This window comes from Argopecten irradians, chromosome 6 (assembly GCF_041381155.1).
Source record: "Argopecten irradians isolate NY chromosome 6, Ai_NY, whole genome shotgun sequence".
Lineage (NCBI taxonomy): Eukaryota > Metazoa > Mollusca > Bivalvia > Pectinida > Pectinidae > Argopecten > Argopecten irradians.
In genome coordinates, this window is record NC_091139.1 from 35,742,161 (window position 1) to 35,755,728 (window position 13,568).

General features: G+C 33.5%; 1 protein-coding gene across 1 annotated transcript; it reads left to right on the top strand.

Moving 5' to 3' along the window:
- The first annotated feature begins 1,822 nt into the window (after positions 1-1,822).
- On the top strand, positions 1,823-8,492 carry LOC138326484 (scavenger receptor class F member 1-like). The gene is made up of 6 exons (XM_069272584.1): positions 1,823-1,925; positions 4,083-4,178; positions 4,520-4,615; positions 5,771-5,873; positions 6,421-6,467; positions 6,604-8,492. The coding sequence occupies exons 1-6, from the start codon at positions 1,823-1,825 to the stop codon at positions 6,681-6,683; spliced, it is 525 nt and encodes a 174-aa protein (XP_069128685.1). The 3' UTR covers positions 6,684-8,492.
- The last annotated feature ends 5,076 nt before the right edge of the window (positions 8,493-13,568 follow it).

Here is a 13,568-nt window from a genome sequence, read left to right on the forward strand (position 1 = left end):
AATATTGAAATTGTGAAAATTGTGATCAAACTAAATTTTTTATCGTTTTACGTCGCTTTGACACATCAGAATATTGTTTTCGGTTCGGTCAAGTTTTGGTACCTGTCAGGGTGGAACTTTGATAGGTAGTTCCATTGTGTGAATGCTCAAATTTTCTTTGATGATACTATATGCATGTGATTACTTTATCGATAAACTTTTCAAGATAATTAATCAACATATACCAGTGTGCAAAGTAAGACCGTCGGATCGGAGGGTGAGGAAACCTTAGATGAAACTGACCACCATCAATGCCTTAAAAACAAACGAAAGACTTGGTATCAATATAAACACAACCAAACATCAGAAAACTACGAAACATATAGACTTGCGAGAAACGAAGCATCTAAACAGCAAAGAAGTGGAGGAATATGAAAATAAAATAGAGTAACTAAATTTAAAGGTAGGTTTCGCCCAATGAAATATAAAGACTACGAAATTGAAATTTATCCTATACATAGATATAATCTTCAGATCATTTTCAATGCATACAGCGAACAATATGGGTGGTCAGTTGCCTAGCTTGACCAGGAAAATACTCCTCTAAAAACAGAGCGAAGTCAAGCTTTACATAGAACATGACGTATTTTTTTCCAAAACGAGGCCGCAGCAACAAACGGAAGCGTGCAACAAAATGTCAGATAGAAGTGACAGTCTTGCCACGGCATGTTTAGTTAAAAAACAACAAAAAATCGAAGTGCGAGGGACTGTTTATACATATCATATAATCTAAAACACTTCATGTTACTTACATACGCTCGCTAACTTTGTACACCAAATATACATGTAGTTAGTCTGCGGCTGTTTGTGCGTTGGCATATGTGTTGAAATTTAACTCACCACGTGCAATGCCGTTACACGAGTCCCAACGTTAACAGATCCCGGCAAGTTCCGCTTGAGATGTGGCTTCTGTTTCTTCTATTGCTACATGCCATATCTGAATTTAATTCCCTATAGATATCCTAAGGTGCTACCGAATCCATTATATAATTTCCTCCACTTTGATGCCGATTCAGATATATTTTTTTCATCTTTTAAGGACAATCCTAAAAGTTTCTTGGAAATACATCCAAAGTAAGACGAAAACAAATCAGTAATACCAAATCTAAAAGCTGAAAACGGCGATATTGTGACAACAGACGGGAAAAAGCAACAATACTTAATAAGTTCTTTAGTAATGTATTTACAATAGAGGACAACAACAATATACCGGAGTTCGAAGCAAGAACCAACATGGAACTCGGTAACCTGGAGATAACAATAGACCAGGTCGAAAAGAAACCTAGGTGAATTAAATGTAGCTAAATCCCCTGGACCTGACAAGCTTCATCCTAAGGTACTTTATGAGCTACGATCCTTAATCGGTGAACCACTGGCAATTATATTTAATAAGTCTCTCAGAGAAAGCTAATTGGTGTCATTACCAAATGTATGGGAAAAACAAACGTAACGCCAATCTTCAAAAAAGAAAATAAACAGAAAGCCCAAAATAAAAGACCCGCGAATTTAACCAGTATTGTCGTCAAAGTCTGGAATCAATTTGCCGAAATCATATTATGGATTTGTTTTGGAAAAGAATTAACTTCTATGTGAGGAATAGTTTGGTTTTCGATTAAAAAAAATCTACATCATACAACCACTTGAAGTTCTAGGTGACATCACATGGGAACTTGATGAAGGCAACAATGTGGACATTGTATATTTAGACTTTCAAAAAGCGTTTGACACCGTTCCACACAAACGTCTGCTGTCAAAAATTCAAGCTCTTGGAATTAATGATAAAATGGCCGCGTGGATAAAGGCGTTTCTATCGGATAAACAACAACGGGTTGTTTTAAACGGAACAACGTCATCCTGGATCCCGGTTAGAAGTGTTGTACCCAAAGGTAGTATGCTCGGACCTGTTTTTATTTTTTATATTTACCAGAAACAACATATTCCATAACGAAACTTTAAGCTGATGATACCAAAGTGTTTATGGGACAGCCAACAACATCGACGATTCGGCAAAAAAGAAATGTCAATCAACAACATCGACGATTCGGCAAAAAAGAAATGTCAATTAAAATTTAATGCTGACAAATGTTAAGTTATCCATTTCGGAAATAACAACACAGAAACCGAGTACAGTATGTTGAGGAATAAAGGATATAGGGATGATATTTGATCCAACGCTCAAATCTAACTCATATCAAAGCAAAACGAATTCTGGGGAACACTTGGTATTATAAGGATGAATATTCCCTGCTATTCGGTATACAGTGGAGTTTTTCGAAAGTCCCCTCGTTCTTCTGATGTTATATTTTAAAAGTTGAATACAAAGAAACAATTTACAAGTCCAATTTCTATTGCAAAACGTGGCTTATAAAATTATATTGTTTTTATAAAAGATAAAAGTCAAAATTGTTCTCATTAATTGATCAAATTATAATGTTTTAAATCTGTAAATAGGTTGTGAGTCCGGATCATTTAAAGATGGACCAAAATGCACGACCTGCCGTCAGCATTGCCTTGGCGTTTGTGAGATGGAGACTGGGGCTTGCCGTGGTAATAACATTTCGGTTGTTTTATTTTGTTGTGAGCCTTATTTAAAACTTATCCAATTACACTGATGCCATAATGATGGTTTGTGATGTTGATTCCTTGAAAGTTCGGTACAAGTTAGGAATTACGTTTCGTTTAACATCATTTATACATATATCTTACACTAAAACATACATTGGCGCGATCAAATTTTAACTCAATGTTGAGCAAGTTCTTACTGTGATAAATTAACCAATAAAAAAGATTACAGTCTTTGACCATTGATATGAAGAAGGAACACTTATTACGAAAATAAATCATCAATTTCTGGTATTATTTTATTGACAGATTTCCCGGACGGGACATTTGGTGATCTATGTGAAACATGCCCTCCCACGTGTAAAGGTCGACAATGTGATAACAGAAACGGATAGTGTTTAAATGGTACGGAATCGTACGTAAAGATTATGAAATAACATGGGTTTTTTTTTGTTTTTACTTGTAGAAGACGTTAACAGTTAGGCCAACATTTAAGTCAAAATTATTTAACGATCTTGAACCTGTTGCTGTTACTGGTTATCCATGATTAACGATAGACATCGTCTTAGAAATTCGTGATAACACATTCATTTTACACGATTTATTAACAAATAATGCTACTTTAAATGATTCTCTTCATAACGCAGGTCGTATTATGTTTCCCCCGACGTCGTTATAATTACCGCTCGTTAGTTGGCTATCACTGCGTCCGACGGCAAAACGTTGCTGTCAACATAGATTGCGCAGGGAAACTTGCATTTCTTTCGTGTTGTAACTTGCATTTAGGCTATTGAAATGTTCTGATGTTGTTATTGTTTTAACAAAACTTCAGTTTTTGTTTCGTTAATATTAATAGGCTTTAAAACACTCATGTCATTCTGGTTTAATTCATTTTTGTTATTTACACGTGTCCTATAAATACATTGTACATGTAGCTACAAAAAGTAAACATTTCAATAAAATATGTCATATCTCAAAGACAGAAAACAAAACGTCAACGTGAGTTATCTCTCCGGTTTGTGACGAGTCTCTACTGACAATGTATGCATAATAAAAGTTAATTATTTGATGATTTCATCGAAAATACAGATCAAAGAATATATAAGAGTAGAGTATAAAGTGAATAATATCGGGTGTCTGGGATCGTAATGTCAACAAAAAATATTCTTGATTGGTTTTATTTTTACTCTCAAGAAGAGAGCAGAGAGAACGAGGATTACATGTCCTCTTAATTAAACCACAAGTTCCATAGAAAACTTTGATTAAATGTTATTTTGATTAGTATCAATCGAATTTACATAGGACTTGTAATTTCGCCCCACTACGATAGTCTACGATACGCTCCAATACAAAGAGCATTATTGCGGAGCTGACTTAAAAGTCTAATTTTAATTAGATTGTGATAGTATATCATCATAAAAAAACCTGATATCTGGTTACTAAGCAGTGTGATAGTATATTATCATAAAAACCCCTTTCAGGTTGTGAAGATGGAAACTTTGGCTCATACTGTAACAAAACCTGCCCATTGGATTGTAGAGGGAAAGTCTGTGAGCAGAGATCAGGGACATGTGGCGGTATGCGGCTATCAAACGTATTTAGCAACTCTTACACTTGAAAAAATCCCAAAACAAAGGGTTCCCAAAAGGAATAGCTCCACAAAGAAAAAATATTGCACTCAATCATTTTTGTTGTTGTTGTTGCAATGCTTAATTTGAAATGAATTGTAATCCCTGTTCGCTCATATCCATTGTCTTTCTTCTTGGTTTTAATCTGGATAATTTGTAAATATTTCCCACCCCCTGTGGACTTTGATATACCCGGGTACCATTGTACTTTGTTTTACCGCCGAAAATTATATATTTGTTTTTTACAAGTTGATTTTTTTCCTAAAATTGTGTTCGTTATCTGTACCAAGGTTGTTCGTCAGGAAAGTATGGATTCACGTGTAATAAAACATGCCCCAGCTGTTTTCAAAGCAACCGCTGCTCACAAGTTGACGGAACATGCGAAGGTATCGTTATATTACCTGATGTTTGGTTTTGTTTAACTATGCAAGTGTTGAAATATTCTCTGTAAGTTACTTAATAGATGACGGTATGCAACCTATTTTGGATATGTAAGGGATAACAATATGATTAGCTATTGGTATGGGCAAACATTAGGGTGCTCATAACACATTTACATTTTTTCCATTTAGTAAAATTCCATTTCTTAAGGGACTAATTTCTTTTGGTTATCTTTATGCTATTGCATCAATCTATTCCTTGATGTATTCCCGTTAAATTCCAACATTCCTGAGGGACTATTGTATCGGTCTGTTTTATCCTTTTCATGCCATCTTTTCTCGTCAACTTACAAATTTTGTGAAGGATTATATACTCTCCATAATCCTTATGCTGTTGTGTCAGTCTATTCAATCCTTATAATTCCATCTATTCCCATTGATATCCCAATTTTTGAGGGAGTATTTTCTCCCAGTTATCTTTATGCATGCTCTTGTCAATAAATTACCGTCCAATACCAAATTTCCCTAGGGACTATTCTCTCTAAGTAAATTTTATGCTGTTGTATCAGACACGACGATCACAATAACTTTTAAGCCTACAATGTACATAGAAATAATTACCTGTTTTATATACAAAGTAATCATTTCCTCGAATAATATATTGTTATACGTTAGAAAGTTCATATTTGCGAATGAAACAGTTTTATCCATGAGGGTAAAATACGATTTACCGTCGATTAATCCCATCTTCCGAAGATTGTGACGTCATATTTTGACTTGATTTTTGCCACGTAATAATCTCAGAAGGTGGAACTAATCGACGGTAAAGGTATCTTCATCAAGTCCATATACCTTTTATACAATCATTAAGTGGACCCAAAGCTTTATTTGTGTAACGTGGATGGATCTGCTTGTATCTGTGCATATCGGTAACCAATTGAAGTTATTCCCCTTGCATTGTATTTCCATAAAAACCAAAGAGAGTCACGGGTGTATGTGTATGTAAATCGCTGTAGCTTTGAATCTATGGATTTGTATATTTATATATTTCCTATATTTTAGATTCATCTGTTGAAAATATTAAAATACCGAAACTTTCTTATTTTGATTTTTTTCATTTTTTGCCATTTTTACTTATCTTACCCAATGAAACTTAATGTATTACACACGTGGCGGTAAAGGGCGAGGAATGTTTTGTATTAAAGGTGATTTTCCCTGGGTTGTTGGCCATAGTTATAGCAGTGTGTACTCTGATAGTCACCAGGTAAGTATCCCAGGCCATTACGATGGAACACGCTTACAACTACTGAATGTTTATAATGTACGTGGTCATTTTCATTCCCTATAAATGTTTCTGTATGATGTCTGAAACATGCGATAACGAACTATGCTTATAACGAAGTGATTTCGTTGGTTCTAGAGGTTTGCTATAATCTTGTTTTACTGTAATGTATTGTAATGTAGTATAAGGTATAATTGTAATTTGTAAGAATTGCCATGTATTGTAGTGTATTGTAATGTAATGTATTGTAAGACATTGTTTATTTTTTAACATGTTGAATATAACTTTATACAAAATAATCTCAATTTCCATATTCTCTATTTATTGAAGCATGCATGAAATGTTTCATTAGAATTATTTGCTTTTTTTATTCCTTACTTACTCAATATATCATAAATGTAATAAACCGCTTTGTATGTTTTTGTACTATCTGTAATTGAAACGAAAGACCCATGTATGTATAGTCCTGCTGTATCGATTGTTATAGTGTGATTTATATGTAGTTCAGATGATATTGATTTGATTTCAGAATAAAACAAAAATACTCACCAAGCTCGAGCCCCTCGATGCAAACAGGTAAATAGAATCACGAGAAGACACAATAAAAGAAAATAATAATCTGATACGCAATCTTCCTGTTATAGATATATGGAAAAATAATTTCGAATACACATCAATTTCATTTATTCTGATATATTCATTTGTTTTGTAGCATCTTACTTTGATAACAAGACAGCCATGGAGATGGATCAGCCACATGTGTACATCACCGCTGCCTCAGTCAAGGAATGAACCCCTTGGTTTTTTTAAGTCAAGAATTGAACCATTGTTCTTCAGGCAAGGATTGAACCCCTATTTTTTAATCAAGGATTGAACTCTTGTTCTTCAGTCAAATGATGATCAATTGTTCTACTATCAAGGATTGAATCCCTATTCTTGTATTCAAGGATTGAACCCTGATTTTCAGTCAGGGATTGAACTCTTGTTCTTGAACCGAAGAGTGAACACTTGTTCTTCCATTGAAGGATTTAATCCTTGTTCTTCAATCAATGATTGGGCCCTTGTACTTCAGTCAAGGATTGAACACTTTTTCTTCCTTTCAAGGGTTGAACCCTTGTTCTTCAGTCCTGGATTTAAACCTATTTCATCAATTTAAGGATTCAACCATTATTCTTCAGTCAAAGATTGAACTCTGTTCTTCCATTCATTAAAAGACATGAACAACTATGTCAAATAAGGCATGAGCTATCTTGCTTTGCAAATACAAAATGATTGTTGTATAATGTGAAAGCAACAATTCAAAATGTTATATTTTTTAACTACGATATTTCTGTAACGGTGTTCAATCAAAGATAGATAACTCTGTTACAGTAGTACATGACATATAGCCATCAACTGGAGTACAACAAGTCAACGCTTCAATGTTTTGATATACACAACAGGTCACCATACAATGTGTGTAATGTTTTGATAACGTAATGATGTTACGTATACTTAGCCCTGTATTGTATTTGTCTGTTCTAGTTATTTATTACATCATTCTTATTGATATGTTTTAAAACACACAAAACTTCCGAATATACCATTCTAGTTAAATGTGTATGTATGACGCCTACAAGAGAAATACGATAATTGTATGGCTGACTTTACATGGACTAGACCAATATGATGAGTTGAGTGATTTTTACATGGATGTAATGTCCTTTAGGTGAGTAATGTACAGTGACTAGGCGGGCATGTGTATGGCTTATTTGATATCTAATATTTCACAGACATCATTGTTGACTGGTAAAATGTAGAAAACTGATTTGGAACTACTTTGGAGCGATTGAATTGTTTCGGAGACCGAAGCACATCTCATCGGTTGCTGTGCTGATAACAGTAATGCATTGCCTAGAGCGTATGGATTTATTGTGAATGGGGCCCATTGTTGATCTGGTCTCTGCAGCGCAGATGTAGGTGTTCATAATTGCTGTTCATAACTATGTATCAATGGCATGGGCGAGGAAGGATATACTTAGTACATTATCATGTCAATAATGCATTACACCTTATACTACTCCGAGATTACTCTTACTCTGACACCAAACTTTATGACAGATACATGTACATGTCAAAATGTTTAAGCCTTGTGTCAGGGTGTGTTTGTGTGTATTTCTATGTTATTGTCTGTACTGTACTGTATATATTTGCACCTCTGATGAACCAATTCTTTGAAAGAAATAAAGAACTGAACTGCGGGCCAGAATATCTCAGGCCAACCACACGCATCCTATGCTCTGTGTATGAATGACATGATTTGCTTTTTTGTTTTGCTTTGTGTGACACCCATACCTATGTAAGTCATAGTTATTGTGGATACGTCAAAATGTCAAGTAAATATTGCACAATATCTAAACATATAATTTTTTCAATGTGTGATTTTGAGTTTACTGGACTTATTGTTATAATGTAATTGTCTTGATATATATGATATGAACATTCCAAATAATAAAAGTGATTTAGAAGATATAGATCAATATGAATAATTGTTTTCATAGGTTAGCTTTCAGAATACAAATGCATCAACGGATATGGATGAAAGTACAGCACACAAATTAAAGGAACGTTCTCTCCTCAACAAAACTATATTGGTTTATTGGTTTGTTTCTCTCTCTATCATATTACGAAGAAAAACGTCATTGAACGTTATTTTCGTGTTTAATGCCGTAAAGCATGCTATTTTCGCATCGAAGATTTTTTCGCGATTTCGCTGATATTGCTATGGTTGCGAAAAAATGATCCACGAATTATGGATATATTAATGAAGAGTATGTATTTTCGAGTTTAAAGCCTGAGTGATATTCCCAAAACTGCAAGTTTTATTGAAATCAAAAAGTAATAATGCATTTTCATTTTATTCATCTCTGCCTTGAAGATCATTAGACGCCCTAAAACGGTGGTCATGCCACACAGTTTGATTCCGCGCGCGTAAGGGGAACTTATGCAGCTTTGCGACATAATTGAAATCTTAACGTTCATTAAAAGCACATGTGTATGGCCAATGATTGTATCCAGAACGTCAAAATAAACCCGTGTGGCAACTTCCTAGGTCGTCACTCATAGTTCACTTGATAAGCTTAGGTACGCTCATGAAGTAAATATGGGTATTTTTTCTATTCATTAATACACCTTTGCCTAAAACAATATCCTCAAGTGAAGACAGTAATTGATGCTACAAAATAACAATACGTTAATAATATATAATATTATGTTAAAACCATTTACTTTTTTGTGTGTTTTTTTAACCTAGATCATACTAGCCTTTAAATACTGTAACCATTACTACTTTCGTGTGTGGATATTTTTGCTAGGTCAGTTTTCAGACTACTTTAAACCAGCTTTTTTGGCATCTCATCTACTTTCGCGAAGTTTGCGATCGTAGAAAAATCGTGAATAATAATATCCGCGAATGCATATAAACCTCGCTAAATTGATATGTATCTTCAATTTTCAAATTCATTTTAATATTTGTAAACTTGTAAAAGAAGTCATCAGGAAATTTAAAGAAAGTAAGTTTGCTTACATTATTCACGATATGATGATTTTTTTTTTTGGCTGTTCATCCATGGTCTAAAATTTTGATATTACAGGCTTTACTTGCTATTATGTTTGCGAGTGAATATACTCGCGGAGATTTAGTATGGGCAAAATAAGCGAAAAAATCCACTATTTCACTTTCACAGTATAAGGCACCAGCCCTGGTGGTTTAAAGACGGATTGCTCTTTAGGTTATTTGGTCATTTTCGTGTACCACAGAAAACATCAAAGACTTATCATAACCACATCCCTAATGCATCGTAACTAGGTATTGGAAATCAGGGAGAGTCTGCTGTGGTGATAATATCTTTCGATACAGTTTCGGTGCCATCACATTGGAAACTGATTGCGAACGGGATAGCCAGGTTAACCCAGCACTGTTATAATTCTACTTTTTATTTCTCCACCGTTCTTTAAAAAGCTTTTCAATGAAATGATAAGCTTTTTGCCAGTAAGCTGATTTTTCTGATTGCAGTTCTGAGATAAAATAAAATAAATCTAATAAAGAGAATATTATAGACTGCTAACTTTTATCAAAATCATTTTGAATATTTCTGCGTTGCACTTAAAAGAACATGAACGTGGGTTAGATCGAATGAACCACTTGTACATCCATTAGGGAGCCTGTACAGTTCTGATATCGATATTTTGTAGCCGATCTGCAAAAAATGGTTTACAAATGGATGGGGTAAGGCGTAAAATTATATCAGGTTGAAACGAATATCTGATTTGGTTTTCTGTGACAATGTGGACTTCCAGGCAAAGAGTAACACTAGTGACCTTGGTAGAAGAGACAATCTCATCAACATAGCCAGATGGACTTTGTCTTTGTTAATCATGATCTACATTTATTTAAAAAATCACCATAACAATACCATCACGATGTAACGTCAAACACAATTTTCTATTGTCTCTGTAACAGCCAATATTTCTTTACGAGAATTTCACGTGAAATTCACATTAAGAAATATTGACTATTCAGATGTGCTAGTTAACATTTGTATATCCATATCTGAATCAAAAAGATGTTATAGAAAAAGACGAGTCTAAAATAAGTCATCAAACCAGAATATTAATTTAAATATTATTAATTTAAATGTTGAATTGATTTCGAATTACTCAAAAACGAACATCATATCCTTAAGCTTTTTGGTTTGATTAATAATTTCTCTTAATTATTGAAAGTAACTCATTTCTGTACATACTTTCTTTTACTTTACTTTATATGTTAAAAAAATTTCTATGTTATAAATTATACTAATATACTTTATTCATTAACGAAACTTCAATATATTATAAACAAAATTTTCGTAAAAACACAAATCGGAATTAGATTTTAATTTCAATTCCGTAAGTAAATTGTTGTCATACAAAATCGTATTTCCAAACAACATATGGTCTTGAATGCCCAATGAAGCATAATCAAACAATAATGAATACATGATTTTCTGTTACGTATCGGTAGCCATATTTCTCACCTCAATGGCATTAGTCATCTTAAACTGCGATTCTTTATCAGACGATTCTGGCTTCAACAAGCTTATTCCGACGCTATTGCCACTTCATCATAAGAATGAAGGCGCCATTCGTCAAACAATACACACGTTGAAGAAATGTGACAATGTGTTAACTGTCTGGGTCAACATAAGGTTTGATAACAGTGCCTAGGTTTACAAGCGTGTTTTTGATTCGTATCTCAGGACAAGCATGTTTTTGATTCGTATCTCAGGACAAGCATGTTTTCAACTTTAAAAAAAACGAAATTCCGCTTATTTGTGATGCAGTTAGTTTGCTATCACAAAATTACTTATATTTCTGGAAAGAAAAAATATTGCCTTCTGATTTCATTCATACGATATGGTAAATAAGTGATAAGAAAAGTATCTTTTCTATAAGAATTTGACAAAATATTTTAATATACAACTTTGATAAAAAAATTCTTTAGATTAACCTGACACAATTTTACAAATCATCATAGCACTTCTTAATCTCCACTCTGTCTGTGCAAGGCTTTACATACACCTGTGTTTAGTGTTTGGAGATACTACAGTAATTTAGCTAATCAAACTATGAACATGTTGACCCAGTGATTATCGACAGGAAGGCGAGTTTCACTTGAAAATATAAAACAAACATACAGTGTATACGTCAGAATAATCAACAACAGAAAAGGAGACCTAAGCTTTATGTTTTCAAACAAAATATTAAAAAACTGCTTTCATGTTTTCCAATCATTTAAGATACATACACTTTAGTTTTATCATTAATTGTTTTTCCGTTCTAATCGTAGTGTTATTTTCCACTAGTCCAGTAGTGTGGTTTTGGGACATAAGATGTATATCGGAACTTACTTTTTGACTGAATAAAGCTGACAATGCCAGATGTTTCATCTGTGTGAAGAAAAAAAATCAAACCATTTGATAAATAGTTTTACCTTTACACGATTATTTTATCTTGCATTGACAGTTTTGACTGCAGTTTCTTGCTTTACAGAAAACGCATTATCGATAATAAAAAAGTTTTATTGACTGAAAAGATTAATATGACGACAAAACATAACAAATATCTGCACTGCACTGAACTATATCTGAGGGATTTTTTAATCAACTTTATCCATGCATATCTGCTGGTATAATTACTAGTCAAAGAAGATGCAGATTTTCATATATCATCATTAAGTACTTCTTATTAATAGAACGAAATTATTTTTAAAAAAAAACATAAAACAAGGTCACTCCAATGGAACAAAAATGTTTCAGAAAATAGCTATTAACTTCAAACAAACTTGCTTATTAAATAGGTCTGCTATGAACATGTACGTGTTTGATGAATGATGAATATCGTCACAAAAATTAACTACCATGAAAATAAAATGTAAATAATGTATATTAAATAATGGTAATCAAAGATTGTGATTGAAGTTGATCACAAAAAGTAGTTGATAACAAGAATATCTTGATGGAAAGTAATAGCAACTCAGATCTACGGATCCAGATCTTTCCAAACCACATTTTGACATATTTTTGTGCTGAAATTTTCCCAAATATTTTTTCATTAACATTTCTTTAATAATGAACTTGATGAACAAATATAAAAACGAGAAACGAATATTTTGGTCGCATGTAGATTTATTCATACTTCTACTTCTCCTATTAATTTCTTAATTTGATTTCAGGTACATGTATTTGAAATGTGCAATAGTATAAAAGGCATATGCTACAAGAGAAGATACAGAAGGCCAATGAGAAAAAATACATTATGAAAAAATGATTACAAAATGGATGATACTGTATATACATGTATCTCCATCACTAGTCTGGTGAATAAAACCAACCATAGCTTTATTAAGACAGTTGAAAATCTTTACAGCATTGTGTCGTTATTATTTTGGTTGACTTATCATCAAATGTGAAAACTTGTGAAAAGATATGTACACGTGTTAGCATTAGACGGATAAACACATGGTTTCTTCCCTCAAATTCTCGTCTTGGAGATAAGAATCAAAACTATAATCACAAGAATATCCAAAATAACTTTTTTTTGAATGAAATACAAAATCTCAAATGTGGTTGGTGGCAAGGTGTAAATAACATGAAATAGGAGTGAATGCTTTTAAGAAAGTAAAGTAAACATCATATGCGAAAGTCTATTAGCAATATATCTACTAAATACATTGTACGTGAATATATAGTTTATTTCTCCTTTGCAAAAAGGAAGTGACTGGGTTGGTGTTGACAATCAGTGATGTGCTTTGATTTCGCTCCATTAATTTCTTGATGAACGGATTTGTTTTCTTTCAGGAATGAACATTATAACCCTATGGAATCGTTTCATATGATCTAGTAATCGGGTTTCGATGATCCAGCGCGTTCATACTTCTCTAAATGACATGGACATGACTTTGGCGAGGTTTTGTAACATATCAGGGACCGCCTCTGGCGCCAATCAGTGATGACACAAACACCCAATCACCAAGAGACACTGAGCGTAATGAAAGTACATAGTAACAAGTGACATGGCCCCGATACAGATGACACTCAGCACGACTTTGATGAGGAAAATATTTACCGAGCTGTTGAACGACAAACGTCGTACAGC